The 27514-nt window shown below is 38.7% G+C and overlaps 1 protein-coding gene across 4 annotated transcripts in view; it reads right to left on the reverse strand.

Annotated features, from left to right (window-relative positions):
• RNGTT (RNA guanylyltransferase and 5'-phosphatase) overlaps positions 1 to 27514 on the reverse strand; it is a 416253-nt gene that overhangs the window by 308171 nt on the left and 80568 nt on the right. For all 4 annotated transcript variants that reach the window (XM_075063842.1, XM_075063841.1, XM_075063840.1 and 1 more), the window contains exons 7-8: positions 26277 to 26386; positions 25188 to 25289 (exon numbers count right to left, since the gene is read on the reverse strand). In XM_075063842.1, coding sequence (XP_074919943.1) covers positions 25188 to 25289; positions 26277 to 26386 — 212 coding nt within the window. The remainder of the gene's footprint in view (positions 1 to 25187; positions 25290 to 26276; positions 26387 to 27514) is intronic.

The raw sequence follows: 27514 nt of genomic DNA on the forward strand, positions 1-27514 counted from the left end.
ATATATTGTATTATATTAGCATAGTACTGACAATATACTTAGGTAAACAGACTTCCTGCCCTCAAGATCTTACAACCTAACTGAAGATAAATTTAACAAACAATACATGGGCAGGGGGATAATGGAAACAATAAGTTCAGGCAGCTACATCAGAATCACTTAAATATCTGTGGATGTGTTGGTTTTAAATTACTGTTTTAAAAATCTCCAGTGTAAACCGTGTTCTCGGTAACCCCTTAACATTTGCCCTCCATCCAAAAAAATGTTGCTAAGTTTGTTGTCGGTTTTATATTTTCTTTTATCTTTGTAAAATATGTATTTTATTTTGCTTCCTTATTTTATAGACTATAGTAACAACTCCTTTATTAGTGTTGTTAGTTCCTTTTTTAACTAAAAATTACCCCACAACTTCCTACATTGATGTGTCTCCTCTCTCTATAGTATCTGCCCACACTGGGGCTAAGAGGCCTCTACAGCACCAAGAGTATTCCTACTCTGCTGCTGCAGTTCAGGGCTGGTATCAGGCACCAGATGGCAGAAATGTCAAGTTATAAACTATGGAGCATACAGAGTCTGATGTAAGTGTGATCAGGTGCCACATAGGCTTGCCCGTTACTTAGCCCCCGGTCAGCAACCCCTTTTCCCACAGCTCATCAAGTCAGTTTTCCAATGCCACAAAACAAATCAGAGTTCAGAAATCCTGATTTGGGGCCTGATTCAGTAAAGGAACTCCCCCAGTACTGTTTGGAGGTTGAGGTGACAGCTGACAATACATGCCCCAAAGCCCTGACAAGTAGGCAAAGCTCAGTTTTTGTCTCCTTCCACTTACACTTACTGCAGCTGGTAGTGGCCGGTAGTCTGGTGTGTCTTTTTAGAGGATGCTGAGGCCTTCACAAAGGGACACTACCTCAGGGAAAATTTGTAGAGATTTAGAATGCTAATTTCTGAGTAAGTCTCTGGACGAAGACAAAGAAAAACTATACCACTTTTAATCACTCCAGCAATAGGCTAAAAACACTGTCAATCTGAACATAATTTGCTATTTGCACATACAAACAGCCATGCGCGCACACAAATATCTGCTCGTCACATGCAATCAAAGAACTTACTTGTAAAGTCTACTATGCAATTGCATATCAGACTTAAAACAAGACCCTTGAAGTGTAGTCCTACTCTGAAAAGTGACTCTGAAGTTGACTTTTTTTTTTATTTTCTCTCAATGACTTCTGATTGAATGATTTTTTTCCCCCAATTGCCAACTCTGAAAACTGAAATAAATTCTGATTGGCTCAGGCACCACGACAAGTAAAGGTTGCAGATGAAAGTTAGCTAACTGACAACGATAATGACTCAGAATACAATCCAACTCTCTTCTAGAACCATATTGGCTCTTTTGTTTATGGGAATAGTAAAAAGGTTGATTTTATCACTATCATAAGCAGATAGAATACATACAGGAAACAGACTGGTTGAGTAAGAACAACATTTTATATCTACTTTTCAGAGTAGAATTAACAGGGTAGAGTCACTTGTTACAATGGGTAAACTATTACAAGGCGGTTTTGAAAATCAGTTTACAGTTTTCTACAAAGAGTTCCTAACACAAAGAGTAAAAAAATTATGCAACTTTTCAGCAAGATGACAACGATAAACCCAGAAATAAAAATACAAACTACTTTCAAAAACTATTCAGAATTTATTCATAGTAAGAAGTATCTTATCTTTTAAACTTCTGAAAAGAACAAAAAGGGATGTGCTTTTCTTTGTAGTTAAAACTATAAAATGTTTCTATCTTTGAAAAATTTGTGGGATAAGACCTTTTTTCTTTTTCATATCATCATCATATATATTATCGATGATATAAAATCTTTCCTACTAAACTTTTCAGATGGTTCTAAGAGTGGTGGGGTAGTAAATAATGAAGAGAACAGGTTTCTGTTAGAGTGATCTGAATCATCAGATTAAATGGTCATAGTCTAAAAATATGTGTTTTAACACAGCCAAATACAAGGTAATATATATGGAAATAAATAACACGTGTTATTCCAATAGGATGAGACACTTGGTATTGAAAAACAGTGACTAAGGGCATGTCTACACTACAAACTTTTGCTGATGCAAGTTACATCAGCATAAAGCCACCACAGTTAGTATACTGCTTGTGAACATGCACACTTGGCTCCTTGCACAACACTGTGCACAGACACCAGGAATGCTTGTTTCGATTCCCAGTGAAGTGCTTCATGGCTAAGTAAACCAGTGTGCAACCTGCCATTGTCCAGCACACCCTTTTGGGGAGTTTTGACAATGTATTGTGGGGCAGAAACAAGTTGCAAGGGGATGACAGGAACTCTCTTTGTTGTACTGCTACCTCTTCTAGAAGCAAATTAATGAAAAGTGTATAGCTATGTCCCGCTAAGTTGGGGGCACCACCACTAATGGGAAATAAATTTATACACTTACCTTTAGTTCCTTCCCCTGCATTGGGCTCGACTACCAGGACTGACTGGATTGCAGGGGAGCCCCAAACAGGTCCTAGCTCATGGCATAACTGGATCCCCATGCCCCCAATCCTCCTCCTCACTGTTCACAGTAGGACCCTGTGACTTGGGCTCCTCAGAGGTACCCATAGTGGTGTGCGGGATGATGTAGGGTCTCCACCAAGTATGGCATTCGGCTCTTTGTAAAAGCAGCAGATCTGCAGCTCACCTGTTATCCAGTCTGGCCTACTATTATGCCTGATCCAACTGCTTCACTTTCATTCTGGTCTCTCTCATCCTCCTTCTCCTGCATCCTGTGGCCATACATACTGGAGAGAGTCCAAAGGAGGGCCCCAAAAATGATCCAGGGGCTGGAAAACTAACCTTATGATGTGAGTCTTAAGGAGTTCAAATTATTCAGTTACCTGAAGAGCAGGTTGAAAGTGGCTTGATCACTTCTAAGTACTTACATGGAAAAGTTATCTGATAGATTGGGGCCTTTCTATCTTGTGATACAGACATAATAAGATCCAATGAGTGGAAACTGAAATTAGACAAATTCAACCTTGAAATAAGATTAAATTTCCTAACAGTGAAGGGAATTAAACATTGGAATAGATTAGCAGGGCCGGTGGCAGACTCACCATTACTTGAAATCATTAAAATGAGATTAAAAGACATATTTTCAAAAGGATATGATTTAATCCATCTTCTAGAAGGAAATCTTACAGTCAGGGAGGCGGGGGAGCCTGAATGGTCCCTCTGGGCTTTGGAATCTGTGAGTCTATTTATTCCCCCTGTTCATCTCATTTCTTGATGGGCCGGTGGGAGAACAGAATTTTTCTCATTGCCCTCACTATGCTAACAACACTTGCAGCTCTGCATTAAGACCGTGGCTATGATCAAATCTCATGCTTCCCAGCTTCAGCTGGTCATCTGTAGAGGGTCCTGCCTATTCAAAAATAAATAAATAAATATTCCACGAGTAGAATTTTGAAAAGCTGATGTAACAGTGGATGCAAAACTACTACAACTCATATGCCCAGGTTTCTTTAAAATTAGAATTTCTCTAATGAGAAAAACAAGCAGATAAATACTATTTTAAATGTTAAAGAATTTTTGCATTTGGGAATAAACAGAAGTAATGCTAGCATATTTAAACAAAACTCCACCACATATTACAACCCATCAAATACAAAACTCTAGGCACTAAAACAAACTGATTACAAGCAACTTCATACTACAAAAAATTCCTAATCCAAACATTGTAGAAAGTTATCTACTCAAATAAAACTCATCTTTGTTAGAGACACGATTATCCAAAAATCTAGAAACAAGCATTTCCCATGATTAGATAAATAAAGCAATCCAATAAAGAGAGGCCCTCAAAACAACTAGAGCAGACGGTTACGCTATCAATTTTTGTAAACTATGTAACACTACATGCAACGTATGCCTGAACCCTCAAAAATGCCACAAACCTTAAATTATGGTACAATCATATTCCTAAAGATAGTGAACGATGTCCACCCTACAGGCAAATCTCATTAATGGAATTAGAAGAGCCAATAGCTAAGAGTGTAAAAATAAACACGAGATTCTTTAAGTATATTAGAAATAGGAAGCCTCCAAAAGAATCAGTGAAATTAAATGGAGCAATTAAAACAGTTAAGGACATTGCTCAGAAGCAGTCATTTCTTCATAGCAGTCTTCATCACATAGACTGTTGCAGAGAAACCTACCCTAGACCTACTCTTTTCTGGTAATAAAGATTAAGTACTAGCACAGATTTAAGTGTCAGAACAAACTGATCATTTAAAAAGCTGTAAGTTGTCACACTCCAAGCTTATAATGTAAGAGTTACTCATAAGTAGCATCTTTTTCCCAGAATTGCCTCTGCAGAGCTACACTTGTGTGAGATTAACTAGCAGTACATCCCTAAAAAGGTAGGCTAAGGAGAAAAAATGACTAAATAAAAGACTGCTCTGCCAAGCAAAGCCTGACTAAGATGCTAAATACAGAAAACAGTGCTGCATAAATGTATATAAAGCTCCAGGAGGATCTGTTACAATTTTCTGTAACACAAACATTCTCCAATCATGCCAAAGAAACTCCTTTTAACATCAAATCTATAAGTACAGGAACCTCAGTCAATTAACAGAATACCTGTATGTAGAATCTAGTCCATTTGGGAAGTATCTGCACAGAAATTACTTTATTCCATGATGTAGAAGACTTTCTAAAAGACTGTCCAATATACAGTAACTTAATACTGTCTTTGCATCAAGTCTAGGTTTCTCAGATAATGAAAGGAGCTTAGGAAAATTAGAAGATCTGGTTCAGATTAAATTTTGCAATCACCTTGGTCAATACATTTAAAATTATACTGTCTTCACAAAGCATTGTGAAAGTCATTGGCAGATGGTAGCCAAAAATTACTGTCAAATGTACCCTGGGCAGCAGTAGCAAGACAGTTTATTTTTTTAGATGAAACAATTATTTCGAAATTTTAGGATCACTTACCACAACAGCTAAATACCAAGTATTCAAGGTTGATAAAGCAAGTCTCCAGTTCGGAGAACAACATTTCCTCATGGACATGTTCCAGGATTAACAAAGCATCCTGTACTACTATAGATTAGTATACACCAGTGTAAGAAGTTAGAATGATCCATACTGCCTCACTGAAGAAAGCAAAAAACTGGTTAGAGAATATACTCATTGATTCTCAAATAGATCTAGAAACTCAGGCACAACCAGAGGAAGACACAGTGAAAAGACCCTTACACCAACAACGATAATCCCATGCTGGAGCACTCGCCAGAAAGCCTGTATTCTCTCTCACCCTTGAGCAAAAAAATGGAAGCAAAAAATTTGATGTCAGGTTGCAGATGAAGGTCATGGAAGACACAATCTTGTGTCTAATTTTCTTCCCTTAAGACAGAGCACTGCAGCACATATTTCTAATCAAAAGAAGTGCCATTAGCTTTTTAATTACATGAAGTCATCAGAACTTGGTTTTATCAGAGGAAAGAGATCATCTCCACCAACACACTGTACTCTAGGAAACAGGTTCATTTCTGAAACAAAGAAAAAAGCACCTACTGACTGAAAAAATACCGTATATCTTCATAACTTGGCTAATAATAGTTGATGCAATTAGGCTTATTTTTGTGATCAAACCAACACCTGGAAGAGCACTGAAGCCAAGTGGAATTATTAAAATTCTGCATTTGTGTTATGTATCACAAAAATCTGACCTCTATATCATGTAAAAGCTATTTAATGCCATCCTCCTTTCAAAGTTAGATGGAGACAGATACTAAGCGAGTCTTCGAACTTTATTTGGCCACAAAAGAACACTGGAGAAAAATGTCCATTTTCTCACAGCTGGAGCCACCAAACAGACAAATTCTATGAAACAACAATGCCTAACGATCTATCTCATCAGAAAAAAGGTGAGATCACAGAAAAAGCACTCATTGTGGATTAACTATTTGATTGTAAACTGAGGAAACTGCGCAAATTAAGTTACATTTCTTAATTTATCTACAAGCAAAACATTACCTTTCCTGCCCATGAACATATCCTTTCCATACTGTTGAGGAAAAGAAGACCACCTCCGTGATTTGATCAGACAGCCGGAGGCACCTTTATTGATTACAAGCATATATGCAGGGAGAGACAGGTTCACCCTAGCAAGGGTTAAGCTGCTCTGTCTGTTACAAATGTTACTGAACTTATAAAGGTTAAAACCGTAAAACGTCACACACAGATACAGCCTTATTTGGAATACAAATTGCTAATACTGCAAAACATAACTAATATTTACCCTATGGCATACATATTGCTATTTAGCAAGCAACTCTCATACATTTTCCTATTTCCCTATTATAGTCTTTGCCAGTCAAGTCTGCGGTTTGACCGTTTTAGCACTTTTTCTGTAGTCCCAACAGCAGGGTCAGCTGTTATACTTAATAGATCTCCTGGTTCCCCTTTATCCAATTCTAGTTCCTCTTTTGGGCCCTGACTACATCTTTCTGCCTTGGCATGCCCTTTATACAGTAAAACAAGCTAAACTTGGGCTCTAAATTATTTTTGCTCAAAGGCCTAGGGCTTAAGATAATAGGGGAGGGGTTATTTTCCCTATCAATACTTCCCCCCTTCCCCCTCCAATAGATATACACAAATAAAATCATAATAGAAATCTGTTACAATGCTGTAATATCCATTCACTCTCCTGTAATCAAACAACCAATAGAAGGTAGCCTATTAAAGATTTTATGTAACCCAGAGAACCACAATTACAAGTACAGACAAGTTGCTAGAAAATTAAAAGCCTGAGCAGTTAAAAATTTAGAATGAATTTGTTAAAAAATCAAAAATTTCAAGTCTATAAGTGTCATGATGTGATCCTTCATTCACATGTGCAAAAAAGTGCTACATTATATCACCTCAGATCTATAGTATCTATAGCTTAATTTTATACTTGAGGGAAACTCAAGCATTATAGTATATGATGCTTCTTTACAACAACTTTAAAAAAATCAAATAAAATTCTTCTTTTCAGCCTTATAGTCAGAGTCAGCACCATTATTATCAAACAACAAATTCTTTAGAATCAAGCCAGTGGCTGATCTCATTGTGGATTCCAACCAGTCCATTTGTTAAGCTATTTGACATATAAGCCCAAGGTAAGAATGATGTTAGCTAAGTTAATTTATATTATATTCTTGTAAGAGAATGGGTCATTATAGAAAGAACTAGGTAACAACCCATTTTTTTCCCATCAGAATTCCACGAAGCTGTAGCATTCCATCAGATAGGTATGTCTTAAAGTCAATCGTTAGCCATTCTTCCTCCCCAGTGATCTCAGTATACGGTTGCTCAGATAAATCAGACACATTCATCCTCCATGGTACTTTACACAGTCATTGTAATTTTTACTTAGGACATTTAATTTAAAAAACCTATTTTCAGGGAAAAACATGGCTTCATATTCTTTCAAATCCAATAATATTTTATCACAGCCAGCGCTTGCTTTCTTTTTGAAAATGGTTTCTTTATAGTAACTAAAAAGATAGGCTAAATTACATACATGATTTTAATAGAAACGGCATGTATATGGATATGAAATATAAAAAGGTACTCACACAAATGTAAATAAAGTAATTAAAACTCCTTAATACTTTGGATTTTGGATCAATTCATGTGCATTAACATGATAAAATGTAGATAGCCTTGTTTTTGTTTGCACTATTTTAAATTATTCAATACACATTTGAAACCTTTTTAATATTCTTCCTTGTAGGAGATTTTTTTTCCCCAAGACTGGTGTCTCATTACCTTATCCACACTATTCCTGTCTAAACATTCAGCTCCACTCATTAGAACTAACATCTGCTACAAACGTTATTAATGAGATACGTATCAAGGGATACAGGCAAGCCACAAACCACCTGGGCTAATCACACTTTTCAGTACAAAAGCCGATAGCAGCAGCAAATATAGAACCTGCCTTAACATATTGTAATAATTATCTTATTCATACAGCAACTGCTATTTCTAAAATCCAACCCTTCAAAATTAGGTACATTTGTAAAACCATATGCATATCTTCTAGCTACTCTTAACATACAATGTATACCCTTTATTAACAGAGCCACAGGGCATAATTTTTGTAATGGAAAATTTTCAATTTGTCTTTTAGATTTATATGTCTCATGAATGTATTAGCATAAAAATATTTTCAGGATACCAGAGGCTTAGTAATAACTGCTTCAATAAATACTTAATATAGGATTCACAGTATACAGTTTTAGAACATTTTTAAACTTTAAAGATTCACTAAAAATGTAATGCAACAAATTTTAAAAGTATATTTATCTTTTTCCCACAAACTGCATGGTTTACATGTAGTTATTTTAAATGTACATGTTAAAATTACAAAGGAAATATTTCCAAAAGAAAAACATTACTTAAGTGAACTTCAAAGCTTTTGGTTTGACGTTTTAAAGTCATTTGCCAGACCTTGTCTATACTTGGGATTCAGCAGTCAATAGCCAGCAACCAGTCCAAGCCCCAAGTAAAGACAAAGAAAGTCACAATTTGCATCACCTGACCTCAGCACACCTTGAAAGCTGGAAAACCCAAAGGCTCTTTGTTTTTTTGGTTTCTATTGTGTTTAAAACTTCCTGGGAATATAACATTATTACAAAAAAAAAAATATTAAAAATGGGTGAAAATCAGTGCAAAAAATTTACTTGACAGTTTTCTATGGAAATATGAGAGTTAATATGGAGGCACAGTAGGATGGGAGTAAAAAAGCAAAAAATAGAGAGAAGAGTATTAAAAGTAGAAGCAGCTTGATCTCCTTCTAGAATAGGGTGTTGGTTCTAGGGAGTTCCAGCACTGTTTGGTTTTTTTAAAATGACTCTAGCACTGATGTACACACATGCATACGTATACAAGGAAGTGTATTTTCCACTACAATGCCTTACTTTAACAGACGCCTTACAATTAGTTTGTTTAATTATTAATAAACATCTAACAGAGTATTGGATTTTCTTAACACAATTAGAATTTTCATGTATTTCAGCAGTCCAAAATCTGGGGTGAGAAAAAAAAAGTTAAAAAATAAATAGTAGCTTTTGTAAAACCCCAGAATTATTCGGTAAAAATCAGTAAGAACAGAAAAAGGATGTTAGTAAAGTCAGTCAGTGAAAACTATCACAACTTTCCATGTCAATATTTGGATTCTGTACAGATGCACAGGTACACAGATACACAGGTTGCTTGCCACATATGATTGAAGAAGGGCGAATCCTAAATAAAAAGATATCTCCAGATTCCAGAAGAAAAAGTCACCATTTAAGGAGGTAGCTAGCAATGTATTTTAACAATATTTTAAACAATTAACACAAAAATGACCACTCTGGGTCAAACCAAAGGTTCATCTTGCCCAGTATCCCATTTCTGACCGTGGTCAGTGGCAGATGCTTCAGAGAGACTGAATCTATCAACACAATTTCAAATGATCTATCCCTTGCGATCCAGGCTCTGCTTCTGACAGTTGGAGTTTTAGGGACACCATTGAGCACGGGGTCACATCCGTGACCACCATCCTGGCTAACAGCCATTGATATCTTCAAAACTTTTCTAGTTCTTTTTTAAATCTAGTTATAGTTTTGGCCTTCACAACATCCTGTGGCAAAGTGTTTCACAGATTGACTGTGCGTTGTGTGAAGAAGTACTTTTTTTGTTTGTTTGTTTTTAACCTGTTGTCTAATAATTTCATTTGGTGATTCCTGGCTCTTTTGTTATGTGAAGGGGAAAACAACACTTCCTTATTCACTTTACCCACACCATTCACACTTTTATAGACCTCTGTCGTATCTTCCCTTAGTTGTCTCTTTTCTAAATCCCAGTCTTTTTCATCTTTCCTCATATGGAAGCTGATCCATAAATCTAATCATCTTCATTGCCCTTCTCTGCATCTTTTCCAATTCTGATGTATCTTTTTTGAGATGGGCTGACCGGCACTGTATGCAGGATTCAATGTGTAAGCATACATGGGTTTATACAGGGGCATTATGATATTTTCTGTTTTATTATCTCTCTTTCCTAACGGTTACTAACAATTAACAGCTTTTTCATTTGCACCCTTTTTAGGTGACAAAACTGAGGAACTGTCCCACTGAGGTGTTAACAGAGATGATTTGGGAACAAATTGATAAATGAAATAATAAAAGTCACCGCGACCACATGGTATTCACCTAAGAGTTCTCAAGGAACTCAAATATGAAAATGTAGAACTACTGAACAGTGGTATGTAACCTATCACTTAGATCAGCAGATATACCAGCTGACTTGAGGATAACTAATGTGATGTCAATCAACCAAGATTTTGTAAAGGGATTTCATGTCTCACCAATCTATCAGAATTTTTTAGTGGGTCAGCAACAAAGGTGATCCAGGAAGTACACTATTTCTGGTTTTTCAGAAAGCCTTTGACAAGTTCCCTCACCAAAGGCTCTTAAGCAAACTAAGCAATCATGGCATAAGGTCCTCTCATGGATCAGTACCTGGTTAAATGACAGGAAACAAAAAAAGAGTAAGACTCAATGGTCAGTTCTCAGAATGGAGAAAGGTCAATTGAGTCCCCCCAGGGACCTATACTGGTACCAGTACTATTCATAAATCATCCAGAAAACGGGGCAAGCAGTGAGGTGGCAAAGTTTGCTGCTGATACAAAATTACTCAAGGGAGTTATGTCCAAAGCAGACTCTAAAGAGTTACAAAGGGATCTCACAAACCTGGATGACAGGGCAACAAAATGGCAGATGAAAGTCAATGTTGATAACTGCAAAGTAATGCATATTGGAAAACATAATCCCTACTATATATATATATATATATATATTATATATATATATATATATATATACACACACATATACACACACACACAACATGATGGGGTCTAAATTAGCTATTGCCACTCAAAACAGAGACCTTGAGTTATTATGGATAGTTCTCTGAAAACATCCACTCAATGTACAGTGCCAGTCAAGAAAGCTAATAGAATGTTAGGAACCGTTAGAAAAGAGATAGATAATAAAACAGAAAATATCATAATGCCTATATACAAAGCCATGGAATACCCAAACCTTGAATACTGCAGGAAGTTCTGGTTGCCCTTTCTCAGAAAATATATATTTTAATTGGAAAAGGTACAGAGAAGGGCAACAAAAATGATTAAGGGTATGGAACAGCTTCTATATGACGACAGATTAAACAGACTGGGACTCTTCAGCTTGGACAAGAGATGACTGGGATGGGGAGGGGGATATGATAAAGGTCTATAAAATCATAAATGGTGTGGAGAAACTGGAAGTGTTATTTACCCCTTCACATAACACAAGAACAAGGAGATCACCCAATGAAATTGAAAGATATCAGGTTTAAAACAAACAAAGGGAAGTACTTCTTCATGCAATGCACAATCAACCTGTGGAACTCATTGCAAGAGGATGTTGCGAAGGCCAAAACTATGACTGAATTAAAAAAAAAATTAGATAAGGGCCATCAATGGCTATAAGCCAAAATGGTCAGAGATGCAACCCCATGTTTTGAGTGCCTCTAAGCCTCTGACTGCCAGATGCTGGGACTGGACAACAGGGGATGGATTACTTGCTAATTGCCCTGTTCTGTTCACTCCCTTTGAAACATCTGACATTGGTCATGATCAGAAGACAAAATACAAAATAGATGGACCATTGGTCTGACCAAGTATGGCTATTCTTATATATGTATGAAGAATCTAAACAGATTCTGGGCCACTTAGTGACATCACAAACACCATAAATATGACAAAGGAGCCCTAATGTTAAACTGCTAGTTTCTCTTTTGACTCAAATTTTTCCTACTAGCTGAATTTTCTCATTTTACCTCATCTTAATATTTGGATTTATTTTGTGTTTTAAGTCAGTTTTTGAGTTGGGAATATGGGAGAGAAGATATCCCTCATAATAATTAGATATAAAAATACTAACCCATTTAAAGAAATTTTAACTTGCCACGAACTTAATCCTCAATGAGGAGTACTACACCTTTATGCTGTTAAATAAGATACTTAGAAAAAAATCTCTCTAGAGCAGCTGAAAATTATGTTATTAATTTCAAGCACAGAAACATTGTAATGGCATGGCACCCATCTCTCACAATCACCCCTTCTGCTCCTGTGTCTGCATTTTTTAAATAGTCTGGCATCAGGGCATACTCCCAAGGCTTCCTCCCTGGAGGTAGTGGTTTCACCCTCTTGGTCTATTCTGGTCCCAGCTCTCCAGCCGGGCCACTAAGTAGTTCAGTTCATCTTCCAGGGGTTTATCACTGTCCAATTGTATGCTGTTTCCCTAGTGGCCTATGGGGGGACCCAGGCCCACTCACTACTCTGGGTCCCAGCCCAGGGACCCTAAGAATAGAAGCCATGCGCTGCCATGTCCCTGTAGCTAAACTACTTTCAGTCCCCTAGGCCACTTCCCCGCAGCCCCAGCCTTCACCAAAGCTCCACCCTTACCTCAGGGCTCTTCTTTGTTCAGGCCCAGCATCCACCCAGGATCTCATTCTCACTCCCACAATTCCTGCCAGCATTGAGCTGTCTGTGGTGCTGCAGTTCCCTTTGGCCACCCAAGAGAACTGTCTGAACTCCTCTGGCTCCAGCAAGGAACTGTAGGTCTCTGGCTCTGCAGCTCTTTTTTTATATGCCCCTCCTGGGGCCTGACTGGCGGCTTGCTGCAGGCTCTTTCATCAGCTGCTCCCTGTATCCTTTCCCTGATCAGCTATCTACTGCGCGGTCTCTCTAGGCCACTCAAAGGATTTAGTTCCACTGCCCCTTTCCTGGGATGGTTGTGGCAGGGGTCTTCTAGGCCTATTCCACCCTGACACAAACATGGTTTTTGTGCTTGAACCCACACTGAATGCAGATCTCCAGACAAGTAAGTATTTCAATATGCAGGTCACTAGAGAGGTGGGCACACATAAACCTGCATTTCTGGAGATCGATACACAGCAAGGTACAAATTCTGAACTTTCAACTTCAGCGGGACTATTTATTTATTTAGGATTTAAACAGCTAGGGATGCTTATACCCAGTCCCCCCAATTCACATGCTTAAATGCTTTGCTGAATTGGGGGGTTTGATATTACTGCAATAGATATAGCACAAATTAGATAGATAAGTAGGATTTTGCTTAAGTGTTCAGAACAGATCATCAAACATGCCCCTGGAAAGAAAGGACAAATTCCAACTCCCAGATTTCAAATCTTCTCCTATTGACCAATGCCCATTCCTGCCCTACACAGGCTCACAACTTGCTGCCTTCCTATTGAAGCCATTCATTCCATGGAGAGGTTTCCAGTGTTAGTTTCATTATTTTCCTGCTTCCACTGAAGTCTCTTTGGTGACCCTACTGGGCTTTGTCTACTGAGAATTACAAGTGCTTCCCTCTCCCCGACTAAAGGCATGCTGTGTTAATGACAGACATCACAGATCTCTCACTTTTGAAATACCTTTAGGTAATAAACACGTGCCACTCATACATGTATCCTGAGAACATCCCTCCATGTTAACAGGTCACACAGACTTCCGTCACACTGTTTCCCTGCTCAGAGTCCCAAAACTCAACTACTGACAAAACCTTACCTGACAAGCTGCCCAACTGCTCCAGTTTCTCTGCTCACAACTCACATCCTGTCTACATGACTGCATCCTATCTTCAGTTAAAACCACCAAAAGTAGTTGTATTTAAAAGGCTTGTGGTAAAGCGTTTTTGATACATTATTCCTCAATATTGCATATAATTACTGCTCATTTTATTTTTGGGGTTATGTTAATTTGAGAAGAGGGGAAAAAGTGATAGTTGATAGTCAAACAATAAGCACAACTATTCATAAAGCAAATAAAAAATACTTGTACTATTGTAGAGAAAACTCCATGATACAAGCAGCACTTTTAAAAAAAAAATTCAGAAGGGTGAGAACTCAACTCCAGCTGAAATCTATGGCAACTGCAACCATCTTTGAAAAAAATCAGGTCCTCAGTGAAATTAATGACTGTCACATAGACTATCACTGTTGATATTTAAATTAGTACATAAGACAGATCAACAAAAAGATGCTCCAGTATCTGAGCCTCCTGAGAGGCAACTGTGAGAACCCCAGCTAAAGGAATAATATACAACTATTTAACACTGATTAAATATAAGAAGTTTGACTAAGCTGGATGAGTATTTTTTTAAATATCTCTTTTATAAGCTCAACCAGCCAGAAATAAGCCACAAAAATGTCCTTATAGTATTTTTAGAGGTAAAAGGACTTCCTCCTGAAAAAGAAAGAAAGCCATATAAAATAAAATGTAAGCTGAATAAAACTGTAGTAGATAAACTTGAAAAGTGTTCTATAGCTAAAATGATGTTAAAAGTGGCTTCAAGGGTACGGATGATAGCTGTGATGGACAACATCCAAGTTAAAGTGGTGAGTAAAGAGCTTTTTATCCCATTTGAAGTCTTAATATTTACTTTCAGAGCCTTCAGAGAAAAGAAACTACAGTTAAACAAAAAATGTATAATAATTCATGGAAATTTGTCTAATGGCACACAAAGTTAGAATGCTAAAATGGCTTGCAAGAAAACTGAAATATTTTATAAATTCGAGCTTCAATTTTTCACATGAATATAAAAAACAGTACAGAAATAGTTTTCATATTGAAAATAAAAACAGAAATAAATTAGAAAGGTCAGTCTCAGAGCACAACAAAAATTGTTAATTTTATGACATCCCACTGTTCGTTCTAATCATGCCAATCTATATCTGCTAAGGCAGGGGTGGGCAAACTTTCTGGCCTGAGGGCCACATCTGGAAATAGAAATTGTATGGCGGGCCATATGTGCTCACAAAATTGGGATTGTGGTGCAAGAGGGAACGAGGGCTCTGGTTGGGGCTGCACGTGCCAGAGTGGGGCCAGAAATGAGAAGTTCAGGGTGTGGGAGGGGACTCCGGGCTGGGGCAGGGAGTGTGCGGGGTGAGGGCTCCGGCCGGGGGTATGGGCTCTGGATGAGAAGTTTGAGTGTAGGAGGGTGCTCCAGCTGGGACCGAGGGGTTTGGACGGCAGGGGGCTGGGGCATGGGGAGAGGCTCAGGAGTGCAGGCTCCAGGTGGCGCTTACCTCAAGCAGCTCCCGGAAGCAGTGGTATGTCCCTTCTCTGACTCCTGCAGCTCCCATTGACTGCGGCTCCCAGGAAATGGGAACTATGGAGACTGTGCTTGGGGTGGGGGCAGCACGCAGAGCGAAACCCCGTGGCTGCCCCTACGCATAGGAGCCAGAGAGGGGCCATGCTGCTGCTCCTGGGAGCTGCATGGAGCGGCCTCCAACCTTGTCCCCCAGCTGGAGTGCCGAAGCAGGGCAAGCCTCAGACTCCACTCCCCAGTGGGAGCTCGAGGGTTGAATTAAAATGGCCCGTGGGCCGTAATTTGCCCATCCCTATGCTAAGGCCTCAAGTTTTGTACACAATATTCTCCAATGAGTGCACGCACAAGACTTGTTACAGCTGACAAGTAAAAGAAAAGAAAAAACTTTTTCAGTGAATTACATTTTCTATATATAATCCCTCTTACACAACATATGCATCCCTGGTGTTCAAGCAATAAATATAAGTTTAAGAAACCACATTAACCTGTTTAATCTCCCAAATTTATCATCTTTAGGGCTTGCGTCCATGGTGGAGTAATGTACACTATGGAAGTATGATTTCTAAGGCAGATTAATGTGTTACTCATTAATTGGTCTGAGTAGACCCTGCTGGTGAAAGTGAAAAAGCTCCCTAGTGCGCTTTAACATAGTGCTGTTTCAGACAAGAAATCACACTCCAGTAGTGTGCACTGCTGCTCTACATAGACAAACTACATAGTATGTCCAGGCAGAATCCCTTGAGGATGGAGACATACATAAAAGATTTCAGAGACCAATAGTTCTCTCTCTTCAAAAAAGAAAGGCTCTCTGGACACAAAGTTAGTTGTTTGAAGATTTTAAGAGACTTTGGAAAACCAGACTACACTTGCTGTTGATTTAATGAACACCTAAATTTAATTTCATTCTCTTTCTGGATGCTGAATGGGATTTGCCTTCCTTTCAGGAACATAAGTTATTGGATGGTCAGTTTCAGCAACGTCAATACACAACAAGAATGTTACCTTCACCCTTCAAAGTTTCATAAGCGGCAAGATTTGTGTTCTCATATAGTTTCAGTTAGAGAAGGTGCTATGAGTATACACCTCACTTATACAACTGTACATCCTTTTAACTCATATTAGGGTTGTCAGCTTTCTAATTCCACAAATTCAAACACCCTTATCCTGCCCCTGCCTGCCCCTTCCCCAAGGCCCCGCTTCCCACTCACTCCAGCCCCCCTCCCTCTGTCGCTCGCTCTCCTCCACCCTCACTCACTTTCACTGGCCTGGGACAGAGGTTGAGGTGTGGGAGGGGGTGATAGCTCCAGCTCAGGGTGCAGGCCTTGGGATGGGGCCAGAAATGAGGGGTTCCAGGTGTGGGGGGGGGTTCCAGGCTGAGACAGGGAGCAGGGGTATGGGAGGGGGTGAGGGCTCCAGCTAGGGGTGCAGGCTCAAGAGTGGGGCTGGGGATGAGAGGTTTGGTGAGTAGATGACAACTCCAGGCTGGACCAAGGGATTTGGAGTACAGAAACGGGCTCAGGGCTGGGGCAGGCGATTGGGCTGCAGGGTCTGCAGTGGGACCAGAGATGAGGGGTTTGGAGTGCACGAGGGGGCTTCAGGCTGGGGCTGAGGGGTTTGGAGTACAGGAGGGGACTCAGGACTGGGGATTGGGGTGCAAGATGGGGTGCAGGCTCCGGGAGAGTGTTTGGGTGTGGGAGGAGACTGAGGGCTGGGGTAGGGGTTGGGGTGCAGGAGGGGATTCCGACCTTGGGCAGAGAATTTGGGGTGCAGGGTCTGGGAGGGAGTTAGGGTGCAGGAGAGGGTTCCAATCTGGCGCAAGGGGTTCAAGATGTGGGCTCCAGCCGGGCAGGGCTTACCTCAGGCATCAGCAACGCTAAGGGCAGGCTCCCTACCTGCCCAGGCTCCACGCTGCTCCCAGAAGTGGCTGGCATGTCTGGTCCCTAAGCGAAGGCACAGCCCAGGAGGCTCTGCATGGTGCCCGCACCCTCAGGTGATGCCCTGCAGCTCCCATTGGCCACAGTTCCCGGCCAATGGGAACTATGAAGCCAGCGCTTGAGGCAGGGACAGCATATGAAGCTTCCCTGGTCACTGCTGCGCCTAGGGGCCGCAGGGACATGCCAGCCACTTCCAGGAGCCGTGTGGAGCCAGGGCAGGCAAAGAGCCTGCCTTAGCACCATTGACCGGACTTTTAACAGCCTGGTCAGTGATGCTGAGCAGAACCACCAGGGTCCCTTTTCAACTGGGCATTCCATTCAAAAACCAGATGCCTGGCAACCCTATCTCATATATGTATGCAAATATTCAACTCTCTTTTTAAACTTTCCAGTAAATTTACTAACAAACATTAGCATACATTTACACACATATTTACACAGCAATGTAGTATGCCTTTTCTTACTATGCCAACAAACATTTTACTTTTTCTAATTAAATTAAAATGTAAGATGTATTTTGAAATAAAGTGCAGTATTTAAATTCTCCTTGTGCTGAGAGATTGACTGTGATGTAACAAGTCAATATCAACCATCTCACAGTAGTACCCACAACAAAGAGGAATATTGTGATTTGAACCCTATGGTTAGCAATAGTAAACAACATTTTCATTAATACCTGCGGATTCTTGAACTTTGCTTTGAAACAAGAAATACTGAAGAAAAATGAGAGATTAAGATATAGTACTTCAACTACTAAATGAACAAAACTGTTGATAGTTTGAAAATTCTAAAAACTTAAGAAAATGGTCACCATTTCCCCAAAGGTACTGAACAGTTGGAATAAAAATCCAAAATTATAATTCCGAGGAAAATGAAACTGATTTTGGAAGTCTGAATGAGAATGAATTAGACTGTGAAGAAGACAAGGAATCTGCTTGCAAGAGAATCAAACAGAATAGCAGAGAATCTAGAACTTGTTTTGATTTGGATGTAATACATGCTGACAGAGTAAAACTAAACTATCCAGTTATCCCAACAATATGGATAAGAAACAGACGGGTATCTCTGCCCATGTATTTTTACTGTAAAAACACTGTTTTTCTTTTTAAGAAAAATATGTAGCCTGCCTGTGTCTGACTTTTCTTTCTCTACAAGATTGAAAGCAATGAATTGGAAACTTTGAAGAAGATCCAAATCACAATCTCAGCTATCTGGTCACCAAAGGAGTCTATCCTAGAGAATAAAGCATGCAAGATGTAGCATTTGTAATAAAAGAAAGAGGTTTGATCTTCTACAAAGCTCAGATGCACACAGATATTGGGAAGACGACGCCTAGTTCTGATGATCATAAAAAGTTATCGAATTTTGATTGTACAGTAGAACTTCCGTTACAAGCACCTCACAATGGTAGTTGTCCGGAATTCAGAAATGTTTGTAACTCAACAAAACATTATGGTTGTTCTTTCCAATTTAAAACTGAACACTGACTTAATACAGCTTTAAAACAATTATGCAGAAGGAAAATGCTGCTTTTAACAATCTTAATTTAAATGAAACAAGCACAGAAAGTTTCCTTACCTTGTAAAAAAAAATTTCATTTAACATAGTACTGTACTGTATTTTTTGGTGCCTGCTGCTACCTAACTGTATACATCCAATTCCAAATGAGTTTTGTGGTTGACTGGTCAGTTCGTAACTCTGGTGTTCATAACTTTGAGGTTCTACTGTACTTCTTAAAACATTTACAACTACCAACCGAGTTTATATTAGTAACAGCATTCATTAAATCACTTTATTCCTTCAAACTTTTCTTCAAGCTGTTAAGTACTCTTGACAAATGCTAGAGTTTGAATAATTAAAAAATTAAGGAAGTGTTGAAGTAGTTATCAAAACAGTAAATGATTTCATTTATATTTAAAATAATAATTGAAGCTGAAATCTTACGAAAACAATCCCAACTTCTTTTATTTAAACAATAAAACAAGATTATTTTACTCTACCTAGCTCTATGTAAGATAAATTAATTTTTAAAATATGAAGTATTGGGAAATAATCTGATCATCTTGGATTATGCCAAGGTACTGTGTTATTCTAGCGTGTCTTCCTTATGAAAATTCCATGTATACAATGCTATAGACCTTCACAAATTTAGAGGGCATCACACAATGCAACTGCACTAGAATACGAATCATTTTATTTTTATTTATTATACATAACATGAATATAAATAATCAGTGGGAACCACTGAGATAGAAGAAACCTCTAAAACATCTTTTCCATCCTCCTGTAAATCCAGAATAGTACCCTGTAGCACTTGATTTTCTGTGGATTTGTGAAGTCCTGATAATATCTGATTTACTTTGCCATTTACCATCTCCCCCAAATTGTTCTCTTTTGGAGAGGGGAAAAGGGGTTGGGTGCTCTTTGTATGCTCATCACCACAGGCACTAACTGCCTTACAAAAAATGTCAGGCTCTCTTTCCTATTGAGTATTTGAACATTTTGACTTTACTCTCATTGTACTAGTTCACATTTATTTTCCAGAGCAAATCTGTTTTTTCTACTGATATATATAACTAGGGCTGTCAAGCGATTAAAAAAATTATTCATGATTAACTAGAATACCATTTATTCAAATATTTTTGGATGTTTTCTACATTTTTTAAAGACATTGATTTCAATTACAACATAGAATACAATGTGTACAGTGCTCACTTCCTATTTATTTTTAATTACAAATATTTGCACTGCAAAAAACAAAAGAAATCATATTTTTCAATTCACCTAAAACAAGTACTGTAGTGGAATCTCTTTATTGTGAAAGTTGAACTTACAAATGCAGAATTAGGTACCAAAAAATACATTAAAAAATTAAACAATATAAAACTTAAGAGCCTGCAAGTCCACTCAGTCCTACTTCAGCCAATTGCTCAGACAAGCAAGTTTGGTTACAATTTGCAGGAGATAATTCTGCCTACTTCTTATTTACAATGTCACCTGAAATTGAGAACAGATGCTGACAGTGCACTGTTGTAGCCAGTGTTGCAAGATATTTACATTCCAGATGCGCTAAAGATACATATGTACCTTCATGCCTCAACCACCATTCCAGAGAACATGCGTCCAGGCTGACGACAGGCTCTGCTCAATAACGATCCACAGCAGAGAGAACTGACGCATGTTCATTTTCATCCTCACAGTCAGATGCCACCAGCGGAAGGCTGATTTTCTTTTTTGGTGGTTCAGGTTCTGTAGTTTCCACATGTCAGTGTTGCTCTTTTAAGACTTCTGAAAACATGCTCCACACCGTGTCCCACTCAGATTCTGGATGGCCTTCAGATTCTTAACCCTTGGGTCGAGCGCTGTAGCTATCTTTAGAAATCTCACATTGAAATCTTCTTTGCGTTTTGTCAAATCTGCTGTGAAAGTGTTCTTAAAATGAACAAGTACCTAAAAGGTTGTTACAAGAAGGAGGGAGAAAAATCATTCTTCTTAACCACTGAAGACAGGACAAGAAGCAATGGTCTTAAATTGCAGCAAGGGAGGTTTAGGTTGCACATCAGGAAAAGCTTCATAACTGTCAGAGTGGTTAAGCACTGGAATACATTGCCTAAGGAGGTTGTGGAATCCCATCACTGGAGATTTTTAAGAGCAGGTTATACAAATATCTGTCAAGAAGGGTCTAGATCGGGGGTCGGCAACCTTTCAGAAGTGGTGTGCCAAGTCTTCATTTATTCACTCTGATTTAAGGTTTCACATGCCAGTAATACATTTTAATGTTTTTAGGTCTCTTTCTATAAGTCTATAATATACAACTAAACTATTGTATGTAAGTAAATAAGATTTTTAAAATGTTTAAGAAGCTTCATTTAAAATTAAATTAAAATGCAGAGCCCCCCGGATCAGTGGCCAGGACCCGGGCAGTGTGAGTGCCACTGAAAATCAGCTCGCGTGCCGCCTTCAGCACATGTGCCATAGAGTGCCTACCCCAGTCCAGATAATACTTAGTCCTGCCATGAGTGCAGAGCACTGGACTAGTTGACCTCTCGAGGTCCCTTCCAGTTCTATGATTCTATGTGCTAGGTCATCATCTGTCATTGCTGTAACATAAAATATTTGGCACAATGTAGGTAAAACAGAGCAGGAGACATACAATTCTCCTCCACTGAGTTCAGTCACAAATTTAGTTAACGCATTATTTTTTTTAACTAACGTCATCAGCATGGAAGCATGTCCTCTGAAATAGTGGCCGAAGTATGAAGGGGCATATGAATGTTTAGCATATCTGGCACGTAAATACCTTGCAACACCAGCTACAAAAGTGCCATGTAAATTCCTGTTCCCATTTTCAGGCGACACTGTAAATAAGAAGCAGGCAGTAGTATCTCCCGTAAATGTAAAAAAATGTATTTGTCTTAGCGATTGGCTGAACAAGAAGTAGGACTGAGTAGACTTGTAGGCTCTAAAGTTTTACATAACAGTACTCAAAAACAAAACAATGTAACAAACAAACAAAAATCTACATTTGTAAGTTACACTTTCACGATAAAGATGATGTACTACAGTACTTGTATGAGGTGAACTGAAAAATACTCTCTCTTTTGTTTATTGTTTTTACAGTGCAAATATTTGTAATAAAAAATATAAAGTGAGCACTGTATACTTTGTGTTCTGTGTTGAAATAGAAATCAATATATTTGAAAATGTAAAAAAATATCCAAAAATATTTAATAAATATCAATTGGTATTCTATAGTTTAACAGTGCGATTAATCATGATTAATTTTTTTGAGTTAACTGTGTCAGTTAACTGCAATTAATCAATAGCCCTATTTATAACCTCTCTTTTTGTATTAATTCTCTATCGTCACTGATATTTGAATCATCTGCACATTCCTTGGAATAGCGACCATGCCCCATTATTATGTCTGTATGGCAAGAAGTTCACCGTTAGAGTTCAAATGTATGTCCTCTGCGAACGCAGTATCCTGTAACTTTGAACTTAAACAGCTGATCCAGGAACTTTTCCATTTTTTCAAAACTTCTAGAACTAAAGGGAGTTAGCAATTTCTTCTTTATTTTTCATTTCTTATATTCTTCTTACCCATAGTATTTTGCTGCTACTCCTCTTCATTCCTCAGTTGTGTACACATTTCTGACACTGCCAACTCCTGCTCTTTCTTCCCTCTCCTACACAGATAATCACATGGGGGGGAGGGGCTACTGTTAAGAAAGTCAAGGTGCTTATGCAACCTTAAATTGATCCCATTTGTGCATATCATGCACACCAGTGGCAAGTTCAACACCAAATGCTTTATAAATGTTTGTTCCCCAAAGCATGACGTCTTTCCCCGAGTTTTTGCCAACTACCAAGGCAGGGAAAAATCTCACCTCTGTGAGACCTCCGGCATATATAGCCCTTCCTTCCAGTCTTCCCTGTCTCTTCCTGCCTCTCAACTGTGTCAGCTGATGACTCAACTGAATCACCCAGCTAATCAGTCAATCATTTAGTATTTAAACTATTAACTTGTCAATTTACCCCATGTGAGGACCCTTATAAAGTAAACAAAGTAGTGAGTCAGCCTTAGGCTAGTCATACACTGTCACAATGTGTTGTGATCATCTTGCCCAGCATCACAGGGGAAGTCTGTGGGAGAGTCAGGAAGAGAACTCCGCTCTCCTGGAACTCAGTCCAATAACTTAAACAGAAGAGAATGTCCTCTCTTCTCCTTACAATCCTCTGCCTCACTCACTGTCAATCTTGTGCAGTGATTGAGGCAGGAATGCTACAGACCTGACGAAGAGCTCTGTGTAAACTCAAAAGCTTGTCTCTTTCACCAGCAGAACTTGGTCCAATAAAAGATATTAGTTCACTCACTTTCTCTCTCTAATATCCTGGGACCGACACGGCTACAACAACACTGCATATAACAAATACTATGTGATGATGCAATTAAACACTATCATAATGCATAATGTTCTTTTATTACATTTTTTTGAGATTTCCCAGGGTTTTTAAAAAGCGAACTGAAACTAATGTACAGTGGGTCCCCAGTCTAGCTGGCCTCTCAACACTTACTGCTATATAAATGCCAAATAATAAAGATTACAGGAGCAATAAATCATTACTCAAGGTATAAACAGATCACTACCTAAAGTCATGAAGAAATTTTCTCCCAGTGCACACACAGGTACATTATGGAGTTTCTTCTTATTTGATAGCTATTAATTCCAACAACATTCCCCCATTTTAGAGACAGGGAATCTATTTCAAAGCAGAATTAACTTCAAATGTGACCACTGTATAGCTTTACCACTGGTCACCATGTCAGTTTCACTGATCTGATATTTTACTTGTTGATTGATTAATTTGTTTTATTCCTACATTTTACTTGTAACATGTCTTACATGGCTTCTAAGGGAAGTAGTGTTTTACTTCTCATATGGAATACAGTGGTGAAAGAATCTTTTTCATATCCGCTTCCACTTCTTGAACACTCCCAACAAAATACAGGAAATAGCTAGTGTTTAAGAAGGTTTGTTCACCACATATATATATTAGCTTGAGGAAAGTAAAATTTGAACTCCAGCTTATCCTGCTCCACTCTACACTTAAAATTTAGATCAAACTAGCTATGGGCTGTGGAAGAATTCTTCCATTGACCTAGCTACCATTGCCTGGGTATGTGAATTACCTACATCAACGGAAATACTCCATCCATCCATATAGAAAAATGTCTATATTACTGTGCTACAACAGTACAGCTGCAGAATGGCTGCTGTAGTGCCCATAGTCTAGACATGCCCTCTGTGGTCTGCGTTGATTTGTAATACCAGACACAGAATAGCTTTACCTTGCTCACTATATATTATTGATGAGTCGTCTAGAAATGGTAGCTGCAAGCATTTTCAGTGCATGATGCTAGCTAGTTTCTCTACTGATTCTGTTACCTACTTCTATTGAACTGCTCTTGTAACTTTCTTCCTACAGAGTAGTGAATTAAAATGGATATCCCTATACAACTTCTAACAGCAGAAGGGGGAGAGGAGGTATTATCTCTCTTTATCCAGCGGTATATCAACTGTCAAAAATACATTCTACACATACAAGTCTTGCACACAAATGCAGACTGAAAAATTTATTTCTGCACCTCTACTAAAAGAATGTCACCATTGCAATACATGTACCAGAAGTTACTGTTGAATCAGAAGGATGCTGACTAGTCATAGAATTACAATTCTAACACAGGACTACAGTACAATAACTTTTGAAGAATTATGAAATTTCAATCTTTAGTAGGATGCATTGTCAATAGGAAAAAGCAAATAAAATTTTCAAATGTCAACTGAAGAACAAATTAAAAGTTAAAGATTGATCTGTGTACCATAAAGTATAACTTTTTTCTTACCAAGCTGAGTTCCTTTAAGCCTCTTATTGTATATTATCTTAGGCCTGGTCTACACTAGGAAATTAGTTCTGCATAACTATGTCACTGAGGGGTGTGAAAAATACACACCCCTGAACAACACAGTTAAAACAACCTAACCCCTGATGTAGAAAGCACTCGATCAATAGGAGATACCCATCCATCACTGTAGGTAAAGCCTTCACTGAAGTGCTACAGGTGCACCACTGCAGTGTTTTAAGTGTAGACAACCCCTATTATAAGGCACTCATCATCATGGTATCCAAGCCCAGCTGGTTACCAATAGGCAAAACTCAGGGAGGACAAGAATTAAAGCAAAAATATTAAATAAAATACACTTAAAGGAACATTCAGTCTATAGAAAAGCATCTCAGATGAAAGAGGCTTGACATCAAGTTTCGGCATAACATGTACAATACTAAACTATATTAGAACTTCAATTTTTTAGAGCTTTTTTTTGTTTCTTTAACAAAATAAAAGATGTCTCTCCATTGTACAAGGCAGAAATTCACGCTCCAAAGAGCATACAAACTGCTAATCTAAACAATTTGCTTTATGTATCAAGGTGAATTATGTAGTTTTTTTAGATATGAAAACTTACCGAGTGCCATCTGCTTTCCAGCTTACTTTGTACGGTTTCTGCTCTAAAAGTTTAATATTTTGTTTGTCCATGGAAATAGGTTGTGCTCCAGGGAATCCAGACCTAAAAGAAGCAGGATTTTTATTAATATTCTACAATGAGTATCCATACAAGGTAATGTATTGCTCTAATCAATCTTGCATGAGACACAGTTAACACTACCTTTTCTACAAGGTTAACTTTCAGTTGGAACATCTTGCATAAGACTTTTTTTCTTACAAGAGCCACCCTAGTCCAGACGCGATAAATTGACCCCCGAGTGCTCTTCCATAGACTCCTGTACTCCAGCACCACGAGAGGCGCAGGCAGAGTTGATGGGGTAGTGGCAGCAGTCAACTCAGTGCAGTGTAGACACCACAGTAAATCACTTTAAGTACGTCGACTTCAGCTATATAATTCACGTAGCTGAACTTAGATCGACACCCCCCTCACCCCCAGTGTAGACCAGGCCTAAGAGATACTGTGAATATTCCATGAGCCTTCACTTCTGGAAACTGACATTCAAATTCTGGATTACATCTAGAAATGATAATAAACCAGTGTTCACATCAATGCTAGGCACAAATTCAAACCAGCAACGACTGCAGTAGAAAGGCTAAGAAACGGTAAAACTAGGGTTCTGCACATCAGAACAGATGTGTATTGATAGTTGTATAAGTAAACTTGAAATTTTTTGCCTGGTTCAAACCAGTGTTATTTAGTTTAATGTGCACTAAAACTCACCAAAAACTTTAGAAATAATTATTAGACCAGACTATTGCATTTGGTATTTGTGTAGCAATGGCTAATACGAACATAATTTATGATCTGACCCTGGACATATGATTCTAGAATCTTGTTTCTTAAATTATAACAGATGATCATTCTTTTCTTTTCTTTTCAGGCCAATATAGCTTTACTGTTGAATATTTCTGGTTACCAAAAAATAAAAAGGAACAGTCTATCCGAATAAATAGCTACCTGCTTGACTTTTCACAAAATTATGAATATAATATTGAATTTTTGGACTATTCAAATAAAAAAGTTAAAAGTAAATGATTTTTCCCATACCCTTCCCATCCACAGAATTGCTGACATTTTTGCTGTATTTCTCTTAACTTTGGTTGAGTTGTCACTTGGGTTACACGTTTAACTGTCACTCCTTCCAAGAAAATTGCACCCTTAAAAAAAAATACAAAATGCAATTACATTTAAGATATATCACAAAAGAAATTCAGAAAACAGATGCTTTCATATACACACACATTTCTAGACGGACTAAGATTTAAAGTCATCAATATTTAAGGTTGCACAACTAAGGTCAATCTACCCTGCTAGTGTAGACTGAGGGTATGTCTACTACACTACGGGATTATTCCGATTGTACATAAACCGGTTTTATAAAACAGATTGTATAAAGTCGAGTGCATGCGGCCACACTAAGCACATTAATTCAGTGGTGTGCGTCCATGGTCCGAGGCTAGCATCGATTTCCGGAGCGTTGCACTGTGGGTAGTTATTCTGTAACTATCCCATAGTCCCCGCAGTCTCCCCCCGCCCCTTAGAATTATGGGTTGACAGCCCAGTGGCTGATGGACAAAATCATTGTCGCAGGTGGTTCTGGGTAAATGTCGTCATCATTCCTTCCTCCGGGAAAGCAACGGCGACAATCATTTTGTGCCCTTTTTCCTGGATGCCCTGGCAGACTCCATAGCACGGCAAACCATGGAGCCCGTTCAGCCTTTTTTTTTTTTTTTTTTTTTTTTTTTTTTTTTTTTTACAGTCACCGTATGGTTACTGGATGCCGCGACAGAGGCGATACTCCAGCGCTACACAGCAGCATCATTTGCTTTTGCATCATAGCAGAGACGGTTATCAGTCGTTCTGTACCGTCTGCTGCCGGTGGAAATGGCAATAATATGATGGTTATCTGTCTTCGTACTATCTCTGCTATCATGGGTGCCCCTGGCTGATATCGGCTCGGGTGAGCGCAAAGACAAAACTGGGAAGACTCCTCGATCAATCCTCTTATGGTTCTAAAAAGAGTCAGTCCTGCTAGAATATGGGCAAGTGTATACAGAACCAGTGTATCAGAGAGCACAGCTGCTCCATGTCAATCCCGCAGAATGATGAGCTACATGCCATTCACTGGGGTCCCCTGCAACAACACCCACCCATTGCTTTCCCTCCTCCCCTACCTTCCTGGGCTACCGTGCAGTGTCCCCCCCATTTGTGTCATGAAGTTATAAAGAATGCAGGAATAAGAAACTGACTTGTTAGTGAGATAAAATGAGGGAGGCAGCCTCCCA

The sequence above is a fragment of the Chelonoidis abingdonii genome, chromosome 3, assembly GCF_003597395.2.
Source record: "Chelonoidis abingdonii isolate Lonesome George chromosome 3, CheloAbing_2.0, whole genome shotgun sequence".
NCBI classification, from domain to species: domain Eukaryota; kingdom Metazoa; phylum Chordata; order Testudines; family Testudinidae; genus Chelonoidis; species Chelonoidis abingdonii.